General features: G+C 37.6%; 1 protein-coding gene across 3 annotated transcripts in view; it reads right to left on the bottom strand.

Annotated features, from left to right (window-relative positions):
- LOC122969491 (myocyte-specific enhancer factor 2D homolog) overlaps nucleotides 1-15,129 on the bottom strand; it is a 35,996-nt gene extending 20,867 nt beyond the window's left edge. For 2 of the 3 annotated variants that reach the window (XM_044335194.1, XM_044335195.1), the window contains exons 1-2: nucleotides 14,904-15,128; nucleotides 5,704-6,102 (exon numbers count right to left, since the gene is read on the bottom strand). In XM_044335194.1, the coding sequence (XP_044191129.1) occupies nucleotides 5,704-5,757 (54 nt within the window). In that variant the 5' untranslated portion in view covers nucleotides 5,758-6,102; nucleotides 14,904-15,128. Of the gene's footprint in view, nucleotides 1-5,703; nucleotides 6,103-14,903 lie in introns of all 3 variants that reach the window. The other variant, XM_044335192.1, reaches the window with a different exon arrangement.
- Between the last annotated feature and the right edge of the window lie 3,760 nt (nucleotides 15,130-18,889).

The raw sequence follows: 18,889 nt of genomic DNA, 5'->3' as shown, positions 1-18,889 counted from the left end.
TAAAAATGAAAGAAAACTCAGCAACACAGCAAAACAAATTCTCACTGGAGGTCAGTCAGATATCCATCTTTAATATTTTTTTCTTTGTAGAACTTTGTCTGAAAATTTCTCTATTATTCCAGTCTCTAAAGTTTCTTTCTCAGGGTTCCTTTGCGTAGGTCTTGTATAATACAAAACACACACCGAGGTCCAGTCTTACAAATCAAAAAGAAATTCAGAGTTGAAAGCAGAGTTGAAGAACTGTGAATACTCTTTAAGCTGCATTTTGATGTAGAAAACATATGCAATCACCTATACTGTATTATGTATTTTTCTGGTGTTCTTGACAGCCTGACTTATCATTACAAAGTCAGTGGACCTAAACGCTGAAAAAGCTTTTAACTGGGTTGGCTGGGCAGTTCTTTATCTAGTAATGAACAGATTTGGTTTTACTAAAGATTTTATACACTGTATCCAGGCACTTTACTTTTCTCCTACTGCAAGATCTGCGACATGGCTGCGGGCAGGGAGACAGAATTAAAGGGTATATGTATAGGAGGAGTGGAGTATAAAGTAGGTTTCTATGCAGATGATGTACTGGTAACAATCATGGACCCAGGTTCAGGTCTGCCTCTACTGATGACAATGCTGGAAACGTATGAGGAATGTATTCAGGGCATGTCCCTAACAGGTTATAACATTTAATTACACTCACATGCAAGAATTCATTTTGACTGGCACTCAACCCACATCAAGTACCTGGGAGTAAGTTTACCCAAACATCTGTTACAGCTATTTGATATTAAGTACGATTGCATTAACAAAAAAAACATATGATGACCTCAATGCGTGGGACTTGTTCCCTCTCAACTTTGGCAACAAAATCAGCTCAGTTAAAATTAACATTCTTCCCAGATTATATATACTATATAGTTTCCTATCACTTCCAGTAGAAATCCCTCAGAAACAATTTAGATAATGGAATAAGCATATTTCACATATATTCATATTCCTTTGGGATAAAAAGAGACCAAAGGTGAAATTCTCTCCCCTTCAGTTGCTGGGAGAGGAGGGATATGGCCTTTTCATCTTTAAAGGATTATTATTTATCAGCTCAGACGAGACTTCTTGTATACTGGCGTAACCCATCTTATGTAGCCAAATGTACGACTATGGAGTTATCTTTAATAGATACACCAAAACAATCAATGCTCGGCTTCATTGGAAAGGAGAGGGAAACATTACAGATGACGAGTCAATGGGGGAATTTCTCACTGAAAGTATGGGTGGAAGTGGTTAAATGTTTCCAACTCCAAAGAGAGGTTAAACTGCTTAGATAGCCTGCATATGACCCTGACTTTACACCAGCATCGTAAGATCATAGATACAGGCAATGGGTCTATTCTAGTATCACTTCCATATGCAAGATTGTTTAAAAAAAAAGGAAGCTCAATTGTTTTGATAACCTATGTCAGACATATGGGTTTAGTGGGCAGGACTTCTACAGGTATGTACAGCTGACTATTTCTGCAAAAAGGTAAATAGATTCTAAGAGAGCCACCAATTGTTATTCATATATTTATTGATCCTTATAATTCAGAGAGCAATAAAGGTCTTATAAGCAAGTTGTACCATGGCATCACATCACTAAATAAGGACATTACAGACTATGTGAAAAAACGATGCAAAAAGAGCCGGACATTGATATAACTGAAAACATGTGGCTAAACACCTAGGAAACAGAGTTGTCCTCCACCAACTCCCCGACCTGGAGAGACTTCTGTTGGAAAAACTTAATCCGCTTTTTTATCACTCCCAAACATAAGTCTAAACAAACTGGCACTCAGCTATGTTGCTGGAGGGAGTGTGGAGAAATAATGGTTGATCATGCTTGTGTGTTCTGGTCTTGACCCTCTATTCAGACTTTCTGGAAGGAAGTAGCAACAATCATCTCAAAAATCCTGAGTTTTAGTATCTGTATGACATTCACATCCCTCTATCTTGGACATATCTCTGACAGGTTAAGTAAAGATGATACCTCCCTCCTAGAGATCTTCCTGGCAACAAGTAAAAAGGTCATTACAAAACTGCTGGCCTTTTTGTCAATATTGTTTAACACATACATCTTCTATAACAGATGAACTACTACATACGGCTCCAAAAAGAACTGGGAGAAAAATGGTGTGTTTATTTAACCAATGACACAGATATTTCATAGTTATTGTATGTTTCATGTGTGACATGAAAGTAACAGTAATAGTCATTGGAATCAGTTTTCAGCATCAATAATAGAGCATCCTTGTTTTTGTGGACCTTTTATGGCTCATAACTATCAGCACTACAATGAAATAATAGCCTTTAAACTCAGGCTTTTAAGCAATTACCAGTCACAGTTCATTGATCACTGATTTCTATCATACTAGTCAATAGTTCTCTATACAAGTAAAACTATTTAATTTCAGTCAAAGGAAATGCTTTGAATTTTGAGATTTTTGATTTTATTTTTAGCTTTGAGTCTCTGATGTTTGGCCAATAAAAAGAGGAGGGATGTCTGGACAGTTGGCTGATTTCTCTTAAGCCAGTCAAGTCTTTCTTGTCTTCCTTCTGCTCCCGACATCACTAGTTTTTTCAGAAATGTACTGTATATATATGTTAGGGAATCTAAGGTCTAATTAGAAATGTATACTGTGGCACAATAAACAAAACAACTTAATGATTATTAATGAGTTTAGTTATTTTCAGTGCAAAAGCGCCTGAAAGTGCCTGAAAAGTCCTCTGCCATGACAGCTTATTCAACCAACTAAATTGGAGTACTTGCAAATTGTTCTCTTATGTCACAGCAATTTGACTCAACTAATGATTTACAATGAAACACATATTTACTGTATGAGAAGTACAGGAATCTGTCTAGAGAGTCACAGCTGTGAGGAAGTACAGACACTGGCCTTAAACCACAATTTCTTGTGGTTTAACAAAAACACTGATAACGGAAGAGAGCGACTTCACACATTTTTGTATAACTGCTCATCTGACCAGACTGAGAAGACAACAACGTCCGTCCTGGCTCCAACGGTAAACCCATCCAAAAACAATAATAATCAATGCAGCATTTTACAAATATGAGCTGTGTGGCAAATGGGCCAAAAGAAAATCAGTGGTAGAAAAAAAAATGGCACATGTTTGAGCTGGAGTATGAGGCAAAATATTATGTGGTGTGATGAAACTGTGATACAAAGCACTTTGTTTAGCAGACTCGTCTCATCACCCATCCAACACCATCGCTACTGTGAAGTGGGGTGGCAGCCTCATGCAGGGAAGACTTGTGACAAGAAAGGAAACAACAATCGGAGCTGAAAAGGGCAAATTGTTGAGGGCAGCCCGCTTTGGAGGACTTGAGACCTTTCACTGAAGCAAACACATCCGAATGGGACAATGACATAAGTGTGAAGCCAAATCTACAATAGAGCAGCTTCACCGTGCAAGGCCGGACCAAAGCCATGAGTCGACTCCCATTAAAAAAAAAAAAACAAAAAAACCTGTGAATGACTTCCAGGCAGCTGCTTTTCACATCCAAAAGCTGCCTCAGACTGGTAGTGAAATAGACAAATTTAACCATCTGAACGTCAACACCAAAAATCACTCTCAGTTGTAATTTCAGAGCCTTTTTATGATCATGCAGACCATAGTTTTATTGGAAAAACGCTGCCATTGACACAGTGCTTAAAAATGTACAAGGCTTAAAATTGTATTTTATTCATGACGTTAAGTTAAGCATAAAATCAATTTTAACACTGTGCTGCCCGGGGGATACAATTTGAGGAGTTTTAAAATAAGATGTAATGATAAAATTAAATGTACAATGGGATTTATAATTTTATAATGCCGTCATAATGACCATGGATTTTTAACTGAGCACTTTGGCACACCACTCGGATTCAATCAATAAATTCACGCTTGGCAAATGAACACGTCAACTGTGACTTTACAAAAAGAAAATGGAAAAGAGATTATTGGTGCATCCATTTTAATTGTAATGTTGATTTAAAAATATGCATACTGCACAGATGTCAACTCACCATGGAAACATACAGTATATATTCTTATATAAGATTGTTATAATATATATTTGACACATTGAGCAAATAGCTTTGAGTAAAGATACTTATAAGTGCCATGCAAAAATAAAACAGTTTATTACTGTTGATTGAACACACAGTATTCGAGTAATGACATGTTGAGGAATTGCTAATTGCTTCTGTTGAGTTGATGATTTGGAGCAGCTGATAAGCTCCAACTGTAAATGTCACAGAAAGTGCTGGTGAGGCTAATTACGAGACTGAAAATGTGAACAGAAAGTGTGATTTTATGTGTTGATATTCTGTGTTTCACGGTAAAAAGACAAAGGGAAATATGACTCGTTTAGGCCTACAGGGAATGAAGAGAGACCTGTGTGTGACTTTGTCAGGTCTAGCAGGGTTCAGCCTGATAAGTGTAGCTCTAGTGTGATTGGCTAACTGATGTTCATTGATATATGTAAGAATGAAGCCTCTTCAATGGTGAATGTTAAACATTTTTGCAAAGTGCATTTTAACCCATAGATGTGATATTTTCATCCATAGATGCCCCTAAAGAGGTTTCTGACTTTAAATCCAACTTTAAATCAGTCATGTAATATTTCATACATAATTAAATAATAATAATAGTAAGTATTAATAATTTAGACTAGACTAGTCTACACATTACATTACATACAGACAGCATTTTAAAACAAAAACGATTTCTGTCCACATGAGCATTTTAGCACCATTTCAGAAATAATCTCCATCCATACTAACACGCCAAAACAAGCATATCACATGACCATTACACTGGGCATGTGCACACTGGTGTAAACAGGAAGCAGATTGTTTACTCTGCGGTTGGTTGCTTAGCTGCAGAAAATACTATGGAGGAAGAACAGCAATGGCGAAAAGTAAGACCAGAGATTTCTTTGCTTGGACCGATGACGAGGTTGAACTGTTACAGAAAGTAACACATGAGTATAAGGCGGTCAAGACGGCGGAAAACATTACCACGTGATAGGGGCGTGACGAATCAGGGAAGGACACGTTGTAATTGATAAGACCCAATCAGGAAGCGACCGTAGATGTCTGCTTCATCATTTTCAAAAGTCTCTGTTTCCGTCTGTCCAGACTATAATGCAATCCCGGAGTTTTCAAACTAAAACATGGTCAGCAGCATTTTCATAAATGTATGCGTGTTAAACGGAAAGTGTGGATGTAGCATTAAAGAAATGTCCTAAATAAAGAGCTCTTTACTATCAGGACGGCGGCACTTTAAAACAATGATGTTGTGCAGCAGTGGCAACAAAAACAGACTTCAGGTTTAAATCTGCCATAATTATAATACAATAGTAGGGCTGGGTGAAGTTTCAGTACCAATACCAAAGTACCAAAGTGATACTTCTTTGATGCTTTACTTAGAGTAAAATATTTTTCTACAAAACCTACATCATTTTTTCATTCTAAAAAAAAAACAACCCAAGTTCTCAAATGTTCAATGTTAACAGCAGCCATACAAGACCTGAGGTCTAAAATTGGCAGATTTTGTGGTTTAAATAAGGAACTGTCATTTGAGTAACTGAAATCATTAAGATTAGAAACTAGATATTTGATGCCAACTTCTGGTTCTTGATTTGGTATTTGATGCTGAGTCAACACTCACCTGCTTGTTCCTTTCGTCGGTGATCCGTTGGATCTGGATCTTTTTCCTACCCATGATGCTTTGCAGTTGTGGAGGCAAATGTCGTAGTCAGTCAAGTGGAGAAGTGCCTCTCGGAGGGTGAGAGAGGGAGCGCAGCCTACAACCTCTTACTTCAGCCCGAAAACACTCAGACACAGTCATGCATCCCAGGATACAGGCGCACACGCATTTCTCTGCCCAGGTGTGGTGAGGCAACGAGGTCGACCCCTTCGCCGACAGGCAAAGAGAGTGAAAAGTGGGTGATGCAGAGATGTGTGTGGTTGAGGAGTCGGAGGGTCCTCAGTTCATCGTTTGCTCAGCAGGGACAAAACTGAAAAACCTCCCTGCAGTCGCTGTGGTGAGGAGGACGTCACTCCTCTCCTGTAAGAGGAAGACAGAAAAGGTTATTTAAAGTCCTCCTCCACTCAAAAAATATTATCAGTCTATCTGCTAATTATTTTCTAAATGAATCAATTCAACATTTGGTCTACAGAATATCAGAAAATAGTGACAAATGCCCATCACAAGTTTCCAGACCCCGAGTTGACCTTTTCCAAAACCCCAAATTCAATTTACTACTTTAAAATACTAAGAAACCAACTGAAATCCACAAATTTAGAAGCTGGAACCAATACATATGGGATATTTTTGCTTAAAAAAATGACAGTTTGTTGCCAATTAATTTTTTGTCAATCGACGTATTGGTTTAGCAACACGTTGTTTCAGTTCTAATAATAATCTTGATAATGAACTTAAGTCATTTATTACAAAATAAGTCCCAAACTGCCTTTGCTTCTTAAATGCAGAGTTTCTTGCCTCTTTTAAGCTGTCCAACATCACTCCCTTCATGCTACCTGGTGCATTATGTTAGATATTAAGATAATAATAAGATATTTTAAAGACGTCACTGTGTAACTCCACATTTGTCATATTTTTTTAAAACATTTTATAGGCTAAATGATGAACTGATCGTGTACAAAAGTGTGGCCAGGTCAAGCAGATTAATAAGTGAATTAATGATGAAACTTATTTATTGCAATCACAGCATTGAACTTGTGAGCCGTCACAATGTACAACAAAACACTCAGCGTGTTTTTCCACACAGCCTCTTTATCTTCACCATGACATGGATGTCAGTCAACAGGCCTCAGTGTGGGCAGCTGAACAGCTTTTCATAGTAATCATAACTGATTGTCCAGAAGAAGCTGGATATTGGCCTTTGAATTAGAGCTGCACAACAAAACTGACCAAATCAAATGTCAGAACGCTGAAAACCTCTCGGTCAACAGACTGATTATTTTTGGGGGGGATGATTTTAGGACATATTTACACAAACCAGACAAACAATCTCAATCAAGTTTCTATGGTCACCCTGAGTGTTCAGAGTTTCATTGTTTATTTCACGCAGATCTCATCCAATGCTCCAAAATTTGCAAAAATGTACTGTAATTCACAAGTTTAACTGGTAAAACTTTTAAAAGAGTAGTTTAACACTTTTGGAAATACGCTGAATTACCCTGATTCGTACTGAGATACCACTGTCATGTCCGTCTGTAAAGTATGAAGTTGCAGTCAGCAGCATGTTAGCTTAGCTTAGCATAAAGACTGGAAACAATAGGGAACAGCTAGCCTCAGGCGCTCACTAATGAAAACATTGTATATCTTGTGTTTAACCCTTTCAAAAAAAACGAATTAAAATTTCCTGTTTTACGGGAGGTTATGTGTCAGACTACTTCTCGACTGTGAGCAGTAACTTTGAAACTCGCTTTCACTATCAAGGTGTTTGACTCATCCATCTATCTTTCAGTAACGCACAATAACTCAGATGTTATTGATCAGATTTTCATAAAGACTGACTGTTGGAATAATGAAACTCAATGTGGCAATAATGAAACTCAATGTGGCAGTTCATCATCAATAAAAATATGATCACGTGAATGTTTGGAAACGCACATCTTTCCACTCTGGTTTATTTATTCAAATGTAGAGGTGAGTAGTAGACTGACGACAATAAAAGCAGACTAAGTGCTTCTCGCATCTTTAGGTTGCGTTATAGGTTGATTAGTCATCTTTGTGTGCAGGCTGAATCACCGACGGTCATGTAAAAATGTTACTAGATACTAAATGTACCTGAACTGTTTCAGTCAAATGTCTAATTGTACACAAAGTGATATTCCTGCATGTATTACTGCAATGTATAATAGGTTAGAATTTAAAGACTTACAAATTCAGAATATAAATTACCCTAATGAAATATTCAAGAACAATTATTTGAGTTCAATCATGCCATCATTATAGATTAATCTGACAACTGTTCTCTTAAAGTGAATAATTATTTGTCAGAAAATGGTGGAAAGGACCCATCACAACATTACAGAGCTCATGCTGACATAATTAAACTGCAAATTTGACCAACAGTCCAAAACCAGAAAATATTAAATTTATCATACATGACAAAGAAAAGCAGAAAATCCTCACAAGTTATAACATTTAGTCTTTTTTTGGCTTGAAAAACAACTGAAACAATTATTAGAACATCTGAGTAGTTTTAACTAATTTTCTGTCAACCAACTAATCAATTATTAATCAACTAATCACTTCAGCTCAAGAATATTTAGATATTAATACATCCAGCAGCAGTTTGTCGTGTCCTTTGGTTTAGTGTGTCAACTGTAACATCTTTAAGATCATGTAACGCATCATGTATGTTTGTCAACTACATACTTTGAACTAAAACTTCCTACACATTTCTGTAGAATAAACAGAAACAACAAGTTTAGTCATTTTTAAAGCAGAGGTGTGAAATATTTGCTGGTTTCATCTTCTCACGTGAGGATTTTTATGGTTTTATTTGTCTTCTGTGATGGTAAACTGAACCTCTTCAGGTTTTGGACTGTTGGTTGTACAAAACAAGACATTTGAAGACGTCAACTTGGGCTGTGGGAAATTATAAAGGGCATTCTTCACTAATATCTGACATTTTATAGACAAAATGATTAATCCGTTAACTGAAAAAATATTCGGTAGATTCATTGATAATGAATATAATTGTTAGTTGCAGCCTTATACTGTATCCTTTCTGAGACAAGAACTTTAATGACACCTACAACTGTGAGTTAATTTTACAGCAGAGCTGCACAGTATAATAATCAAAACTTTGGTTTCGACCATTGAATAAACTCCATCAGATGCAATGATGCTTTGCATTTGGGCTGGCTGCACTAATGTAGAACTCCCAACTTATACATGTAATGTCTGACCAATCTTCACCAACACTGAACCAATTTTACCAATTTTTATGCCTTTTATTTGGTTTCATATTTGACATTTTTATCATGGATTTGTTTGTATGCATGTGTTTAATGTCCTTAATTAAGGAGTAGTAATGTGACCTTGTTCGATCGGGTAGCCACACATTTGAAAGTCAAAATAAGACTACAAATCAATCCCATGAAAATAACTGACAGCAAACTAGTTTCTACTTGTAGACCGCAACTTTCTCAGTAATACCACATTTTCTACACCTTCAAGCTTTCAGTTTAGACCTGTTTTACATCCACCAAAGATATATTTAATACAATACCTTCACTAAAATCCAATGCTTCCTCCTACACATAACCTCAGCCCTGTTGCAATTGTGTTAAGTTTTTCCTCCAGTCTTGACCCCTCCACATCCATGCTTTCCTGTGGGATTGTTGTTAGGCCAGACGGAAAAAATGAAAACGCCACTGGAGTGCACATGGGGCCTCCACAAACCACATTTTAACACTTCAGAGAGTGGCCAGCTTGAGAGTTAATCAGAAGTTGTACTTAAATTCAGCACGTTAGGCTCAACTCTAAGAGCCGTTTAACACGTCAACAGCAGCATATAACAACTCCAAAAATATTACAGCCTATCACTAATGTTGATCAAGTTCAAATAATGGTGCGTGCATTTAAACAGGTGTACCTCATCTGTGAATATTCTCCAGGAGGTCATGGTTATCCAAGGAGGGTTGAATCAAGGGCAACCAGACTTTGCTGTACAACCAAGTCGTCAAGTCAACCCTCCCTGGATAACAGGTGTACCCCCACAACTATATCAAATGGCCTCAAATACCCTCTCAATATATGGGATGGTTTTCCTGGAATAGTTCACAACAGTGGCTGACATGGATCTGAGGCTGCACATATGAATTCCTACAGACATAGTGACCCTGGATATGTTGATATTTACGCTTGGTCTATATCTTTGTCAGAAGGTTTGGTCAAGTTTGCATTCATACAATGGTTACTTTGAATTGCAGCTATGCTTTTCAACCATTTATCGGTGACTTTCAGCTCACTTTGTAGACTAGTTTTTACTGGGAAGATCTGTATAGACACTACAGCAATCCCTGTCCTTATGTTACTTAACATAAAAATGAGATTAATGATTTCTACGCAGTGTGGTACACAGATTTTAAATCTGGGAAAAAGAGCACTGGTGTTGGATTGGTTCTCAGTGTCAGCAGATACCCTGAGGTTGAGGTATCAATCATTATAGAGAGAAACCGTTAAAATCGGTGCATCCCTAGTTTAGGTTAATTGACAACACTTCAATATATTTTAAAATACAGCATATCAGACTGTCAGGGATAGAACAATAAAGTCCTAGACCTATTTCCATTGTTGTCTCTGGTGTATTCACAAACCATCAACCATTCAACAGAATGGGGATAAGGGTTCACTATCAGAAAGAACAAGGAGTCAACAAAATGTTTTTAGGATGAAGTGACGGACTGAAAAGACAATAGGTGTCGTTTTCCTGTCTGGTGTTAAGGTGTTACAAATGACTTAGGCTGGTTGGAAACCGAGGCGTTTTCTGGGAAGTCGGCCAATCACAGTTGGTATGTTACTGGTTATTGTGAAAATAAATACACCAAATCACCAATTTGTAACCTTATTTGTGTATTTATTTTCCTGCTAAACACAAATATGTGGATACATATCATAGTACAGCTGCAACTAGCTAATTATTTTCATTATTTGTTTCATCTGTCAATTATTTATTTCAATGAATCAATTCATTGTTTACCTATTGTTACAAAAAAGTGACAAATGTCAGTCACAATTACCAAGAATCCAATGTGACATCTTTAATTTTCTTGTTTTGTCTGACCAACAGTCCAAATTTAATTGATTTTCAGTGTAATAAAACAGAGAAAATCTGGAACTGCTCAATCTTCAGCATTTTTGCTTGATGAATAGCTAAAGCAATCAATCGATTATCAAAATGTTTGGTGATTAATTTTCTGTCTATCATTCAACAGCCAGTTAACAATCTGTGATAAGAGACTTTAAAAGTGTTTTAAACCCCTATAATGACAGCCATTTCCTAACAACATTATATACAGACCCTGCAATTAATCTGGATAACCCTCAAAACTTAGACGATACTTGAAAGAAAGAGTCATGTATGATGTCATTCGTGCTGGGCTGTATCTGCATTTACAGCAGTGCTGGACATCATCATAGATCATTCATTAGCTATAACTGTAAGTCACTAACTCTAAACAATTATCACAACAAGACATGTAGAAATATCCCACTGCTACATGGAAAAATGATTAAAAAAATACTCTTCTCTGCTGACTCTGCCAAGTTTGCCACTGTTAGGCCAAAATATTATCTTTGATTAGCCGTGAACTGCCCAGAATGGGGCTACGCTGCAAGGCTTCTGTCTAGCCTCCATCCCCCTGACTGCCCTCTGCATGGCTACCCCCTCATTACTGTAATTGACACGTTCATCCCTCCTCTTCCCCCTTAAGGCGCTGATGGCTCAATTAGGAGCTGGCCGGAGGACTGATTGGACGCCAAGATAATGAGGTCGCCGTTTGGCTAAAACTGAGCCCAGCACCCAGCCAAACCGAGCTTGCTCGGTGACATACGGAAACCCAAAGAAGCAGAAAAGACACAGTTTACGAGTCAATCTAAGACACTAAAGAGTATAATTGTGGCAAATGAATGACTTTTGGCTGGGCAACGTTTGCCTCATTATCTTAAGAGAGCAGGCATCTGGTCACTCTAGTAATAAAATGAACCGTGCATATGTTATTTGAATCATCCAAGTGATGGTTATGCAACCCTTGAAGATTCTTCTGATGAAGGAGAGCGCAATCAAGCTCAGGGTAGACATCCGTCTGTTTTGGAGGAGTGTAATTAGTGGAAGTGACCTTTAGCGGATTATGCACTAGCCAATGAAATGTGCCAAAGCCCTGAGATAAATGGTCGCAGCCTCAGTCGTGATTTGCAGTTGGGTTTGCGCGTCCACAGCTCTCAGAGAGGGGTTCAGGAAGGCCTTAATGGCTCAATCTTCACTCCCCAAGGTTGATTTGCACTCACGTTGTCTTGTGACTTTGCATCAACATTACTCAAATGACAACAAAAAAGGAACATCTAGTGATGAAAGATGGATATGTTCATGTCGCCTACAAGCATTACACACTGTTGGGCTGCAACTAACAATCAATTATTCTGCCTGTTTTCTCAATTATTACTTTTTGTGAAAATGTAAAAATACACATTGTGAATTTCCCAGAGCCCAAGTAGCAGTCCAAAACAAATGCCTTCAATTTATTCTCATATATAACAAAGAAAATCAGCAAATCCTCATAATTGAAAAGTTAAATCAGCGAATGTTTTGTATTTTTACTTTAGATTAATCATTTTTGCAATTCATTTTCTGTCAATCTACTAATTCATTAAATCGTTTTCACTCTACACGCTATCTACTTTAAATACAGTTGCCCATTTTCACAGAACATTAAACTGATAATAATTAAACTATACAACACTGTAAGCAGAAGTACTTCAGAGCTACCTATTGCGTAAATGTCATTTATGATGTTGTGCAATATAGCTATAACAGCGTTTGATGAACTGAGCTGCTGAGACCACCACTAAATATTGCTGAGAACAGAAATTACAAGATGACTGCCATTAAAACACATTATGTCAAAACTATAATACCTCACTAAATAACTATTTTTCATGGAAACACATCTTTCTCACATCTCACTGAATGCCTCTGCATTTCCCTTCATATCTTTAAAAGCTATAAAAGCTTTAAAAGCTATTACCACAAGCAAACAGATCAATGCTTGCCCCTTTAAAATCTCCAGTTCTGTTCCAAAAAATGCCTTTTTGTTGCAATATCATCCTAATTAAATATTTTAGGCATTTGCCTGATGCTCATATGCCACAGGAGCCAGTGTCTTTCTCAAAGAACCTTTGGAAAAAAAAGACAAAGTTGTTGCAGCGATCGAACATGTGCCCAATAAATGCTGCTGAAGTCATTGAGTGGGGTGTTCCTGTGAGACATATTTCTTAACATGTTTGGATGGAAAATGCTCCTCCTCATCTAGCGATCATTACTTTCCTGAGAGGGCAGTTTAAGGGAACTATTTTCAACTTTACAAAAAGGAAAATAGATCGTAACAGTGTAGAAATGCCCAAAGGAACATGAGGGATTCAAACTTAAAATGAAATGTGTATACTACTGTGTCTATTTATAAGACAATCACTTCAAAATGAGCTTACATTTTTTTTGTTTTATATTAAATCTTCCAAACGCCATCAACATGTGATAAAACATCAAATGTGATTACTTTTTTGTCTATTCTGCTGGGCTTTACCTCACCTGAGAGACTTAGGACAATACTACAAATGACGCTAACAATTCAGGATATAAATGCTGCTTTTGAGAAACCCTTTGGTTGGTTAAATTCTGTTCATCTTGGCAACCGTTCGCAGCTTTGTCAGCTCAAAGTCCAACCCATAGGAACTGCAAGTTTCAACAGTGTTGTTATTTTAACCATTTCCATAAAATTTTTTGTTGATGCCAGTAAGATTTTTGGCCAGACAACATTTTGATCCTGCTGTGAGGTCAGCAGAGAAATGGGACTTTGCAATCCAAAAATTAGATGAAAATTTGGGATCAGCAGAACTTCACTTTTACTTTGCAAATTAAGCATAAAGCACTAAATCCAAAATTGGTATTATAATAAACAGGTAAGTGGTAGAGAGTTGATTCTGTGTTCTCAATCAGCAGGACTGCGTTGCCAACAGATGTTTATATGAATCCATCAGCAGGGACGGTTCACATGGTGGATCACTCTGTCAAACTGGCCTACTTCTAGCCCAGCAGCTTTGGTATCTGCCAAGGGATGGCACAGAAATCATGGCTGCTGATTTCCTGTGCACATGCCAGCAGCCACCGAAGACATACAGCTCCATACTCAACCATAATCAGTGCCCTAATTTGTTTGAGCCTGAGGAAGCTTTCATTTAAGTTTAATGTTAAAAGAATGCATATATATACACACAATAATATAAGGCCGTGCAGCTTCCTTTCCTTCCCTGTGGCATCTGGTGTTTTGTGTATGTCTTTTGAGCAAAATCCAAACTACTCCAAAGCCAAAATCTCATCAAGTCATTTATGTCACAGTAACTTAAACCAGTGCAGGAAAAATATAATTTTTCTTGAGGCTCTTGTTAAAGTGAAGCTTCAAGAGCTGTAAAAAAAAAAATGCAGCTGCATGAACAGCTTTGAACAATAGCTCTTTTATATGTGTAGTTAAGTCTCCTTACACTACAGACCATGTTAGATCTGGTATGTGGACATCCACATGGGGTTAAATAGCTTTTTTTCCTTCTTAAATCAAGTGGGAGCAGGACTCTTTGCTGTATGCTACAAACATTATGACAGATGGGAGTCTGGAGACATGAGTAGGCCCACTGACGCCACACAGGTATATTTACAGGATCTAATTTGACAGGTTGTGGAGCTAAGACTGCTATCAAACCGTGTGTCCTTGTTTTACCAAACTATACGCCGTCCTTTAGGACCCTATAACCGGGTTATAATTTACAGAGCAGAGGACGAGCCACTCTAAACAGGCCATTTCACAATTTTCTAGTTACGAGCCCGACCGACAGCCATTACCTTCCTCTCCATACTACTCGGCTTGGCGAGCAGGAGCACGGACTACTTTTAAATCACATAACGGATATTTTTGTACTCAAATGAACTCTGTTTCTCTTTGTAATATAAATCTGTACAGCGTTTCTTGTTACTTTGCTATATTTAAATAATAAAGCAAGCGGCTGTGCTCCTGAGCGAGGAAAAAAGACGCAGGAAGGAAATGTATCACTCCACTTACCCTGAAATATTGCTGATATAAAACCAAAAATAGCTCTGCCACCACCCGCTCCAGAGGTGATCTGTCTTAATTAAGCCACATTAATTAATTACGCTGAAGCGACGTCTCTATTTACATGAATCCGCGGCATTTTATTCCATTTAATGTTGAAGTAACTATACTGTCCACCCAGGCGATTCAGTGTACCCAGTGTATGATCGACGTCATTGACATTAGCCCGTGATTGACCTGTCGGAAATCCAATAAGAAGCTGACGTGCGTGCCGCTCGTCCAATCAGCGAGCGCCGTCGACGAAGGGGGCCGGTCTGTGAGAGAGGACATGACGGAGGTGACGGCCATGTTCTGCACTAGTGTTTGTATCCCTCCGCCTCAGTATTTACCTTTTGCATGATTTTGCATGTGGGGAAAATGTCACTGTCGCCCCACTGTGCCCTGCCTGCTTTCCATAAGAGAGCCCGCTAGGCCATTTGTTTTCCTCATCTGTAATCACCACAGCACTGTTAGCGACAAATAACCGCCTGTTAAAGCTGCTAAAAAAGAGAAATGTTAAATGTTGTGAGGTGTTTATGGTCTAAATTGTCCTCCTAGACCTTCTTTATCATGCCGTCACACGTTATGGTATCGACATTGGCTGCTGAAATGCCCACGTCCATGTCCAAAAAAATGCATATTTCTGTGAATTTCTACATAATATTACTGTACTTTTAATAGTGCAACACACATTGTGAAATAGCACATACAACACGTAAGCTCACAGTGGTGGAGAGTAACTAAGTACACGTACTCGAGTACTGTCCTTAAGTATAATTTTGAGGTACTTGTACTCGAGGTTTTCCAATTTGATGCTACTTTATACTTCCTCTCCACTACATTTCACAGGAAAATACTGTTCTTTCTATTCCACTACATTTATTTGACAGCTTTATAGCTTTATAATATAACAAGCTTTTAAAATACAACACATTGTTAAAGATTAAACCAGTGGTTTCCAACCTTTTTAGCTTTTGATGTCTAGTGATATCTAGTGTCTGTGTAGTCAGAGTCACATTTCAGATGTCTATGAATTGTTAACAGCTCCACCAAATAGTGATTTTCCCTCTAAACTTCTCACATGGTTTTATTTCAATAAATGTTCAAATGATCCAATATTTCACCAAAAATAAAAGATTAGAGAAAAAGTCCAAAAACTGGAAATAGGTTTGGGTATCAGAACTTTGTTTTTTCTTCTTTCCTCTCCCATTAATCATCTCACAACCTCTCAGACTTATCTTATGACCCTTTGGGTCATAAGATAAGATTAGGTTGTGAACCACTGGACTACACCAACTAACTGTATATAAAGTAGTTCAAACTAGCTCCACCTCCAGCAGTGACAACAGTAAGATGCTGCTTACACATTGATGCTTCAGTATTAATAATCTAATGATGTCATATATAATAATATATCAATAAGAGGTACGAAATCAGTACTTTTACCTTAATACTTTCAGTACATTTTTGCTGCTAATACTTTTGTACTTTTGTACTTTTACTTAAATAGGATTCTTTATGCAGGACTTTTACTTGGAGTATTTTTACATTGCTGTATTGGTACTTTTACTTAAGTACTTTTACTTAAGTGAAGGGTAGTTCTTTCATCACTGATAGCACAGTGTATACTAATATATGCAGAAAAACACTTATATTCATACAATAGTTACAGGGAACCCTATATGGGCTGAATATGGCCCCCTATTCCATCCCCCAGACCAATGTCCCAAGTTAATGTTCAATATTGTGATTACAATCCAATTTATTCAAGAACATACACCACATAAACATAATATTGACTGATATATTTATTTTATAGAGGTACAAATTCTCATTTCATCAAATTACTACAACAGTGGCCTTCAGGAACCCCCGGGGCAATTGCACTATATGTACCACAACCTTGTATACAGTATATATAGTAATATATAGTAATCTGACCTGTACATAATTTGTTGTCCAGCTCTTGCCTGTATGGATCAACTATAGGTTTAGGTTTATTAATATTTGTTTCGCTGTATATCTTCATTTGTAATCTCTTGTAAATTTGTTCTCTGCATTGGGTGAAAGTAAATTAAAAGTTGCTGAAAACAGAGGCCAAATTCCATGTATGTGTTAATATACTTGGCTAATAAAGCTGATTCTGATTTACATATGTGGCATGTTTCCTTTACTGGTGTTGTTTTGATCATACTGAACAGTGCCGTTTCTGTGGTAACACTGTAAATCATCCGTGTTGTTCTTTTCCGATGAGAAACAGCTTATTACCATGCCCACTTTCATTCAAATGGGTTCTGCGGGCAGTGAGCTACTGGAGCTTGTTACTTTGCTGGCAGCAGTTTCATTCTTTTCAATGAGAAATACTGACAGGAACTTTAAAGGGGTTTTTCACAATGTGGCATATCTGTTGAAGAGAAACCTGCTAGAACTATTCTTGTGAAGTTACCAATGTTGTCTCCCTGAGCGTCTTAAAAGATGACAAATGTCTGCATTTGAAAATACTAATACATCTGATATATTTCCTCAAAAATTTTAGAAACTTTATAATTTAACAGAAACCTGTGTTAGGGAATTCACACCACTGTAGTACAATATCAACTAAAGCATATTCTGTATTTTTACTTAATCTTGTGGCACTGTCTTGTAGAGGGGCCCTGTGGCAAAATCAAATCTAGTTTAGCACCTTTATCAGTCTAATTTACTGTATATTGTGGTTCCTTAGTAAAGCTGTATATCATGAAATTAGATAAATCACCACAAAGTATTCAACACACAGTATTTTCTGAGTGTATCATGAAGCTGCCATGGTCCATTTCTGCTACCTACACTGTACTTAAAGTCGCCCTCCACTCAAAAATGTGCTTTGCTTATAGTTACTTCACTTTGATGTTTGAGCTTCACTGTGCAGAACGATATATATGCAGAGTTTGACACTAGAAGGCTGTTTTCACATTCATCTGCAGGAAGGGGAAAGTTTCTCTTTGCATACTTTAAATCTGAGTCTAAGACATGTACCTGTGAGCATGATTTGTGACGTCACAACTAGTTTGGAGAAGTGTGATGTGGAGACTTGAAGCCTCCAGTGCACAAACATTGAGAATGGACTCTTCAGTTAAGTAGAAAAGATGTTGCATCATAAAAATGAACAACATCTGCATATTCATAGATCCTGGATTTTTCAATAAGGGGATAGGGAGTAGGTGTCATTTTAAATATTTTGACGGGGTAATTGAATTTTTTATGTGGAAAAAATGATATCAGACACAAATCATTATTTCAAGCAGAGTATTTTTTGCCCAGGGACACGTGAATATGTTAACCTGGGTGTGACAGTTGAATAATGGTTACCGAGGGGAAACTAGCGGGCCAAGTTCATCATGTAACTTAGATCACATGGAAGTGCCTCTGAAAGCATCTGCTTTTAAAAACATTGTTTTTCTAGTAACGTGCTGCCCACATTATTCTTAGCTATCTCTCTTCTCTCTGGTTTCTAGGCAGACTTGTGTCCTAGTTTAAAACCATATGCTGTATCAGACCCAGCGCAGGGGACTACTGGGAATAGAGAGGCTGACAGAGATAAAACGCATGACATCTTGGAAAAATGCCTCATAAGGGACATCTTGGATTAGAAACACAGTATCAAAGGCTGGCTTGATATGTTGGATTCAAACCTATAAGCTACAAATAGGCACAGAGATGAGTCATAGACAGACCTCACAACAACAACCAGCTCAGGCTGCAGGCATGGACATTACTGTGGGCCAGGAGCTGCAGAGGATTAAAAGCAGGTCTTCCCTTATGGATGAAAGAAAGAGATCATGTTAAAGGAACCCATATGCCCCCCAAAAATCAATATGATGACCTGTAAGTTTTGAGAAGTTCATGAAGTCATCTGGATGAAGTCCAGTGGCGACTAGCAATTCAACTTCTGTCCAGAGGCAGACTCGAGAAATGAA

The sequence above is a fragment of the Thunnus albacares genome, chromosome 19 (assembly GCF_914725855.1).
Source record: "Thunnus albacares chromosome 19, fThuAlb1.1, whole genome shotgun sequence".
In the NCBI taxonomy this organism is placed as follows: domain Eukaryota; kingdom Metazoa; phylum Chordata; class Actinopteri; order Scombriformes; family Scombridae; genus Thunnus; species Thunnus albacares.
This window is presented reverse-complemented; position numbering and strand designations above follow the sequence as displayed.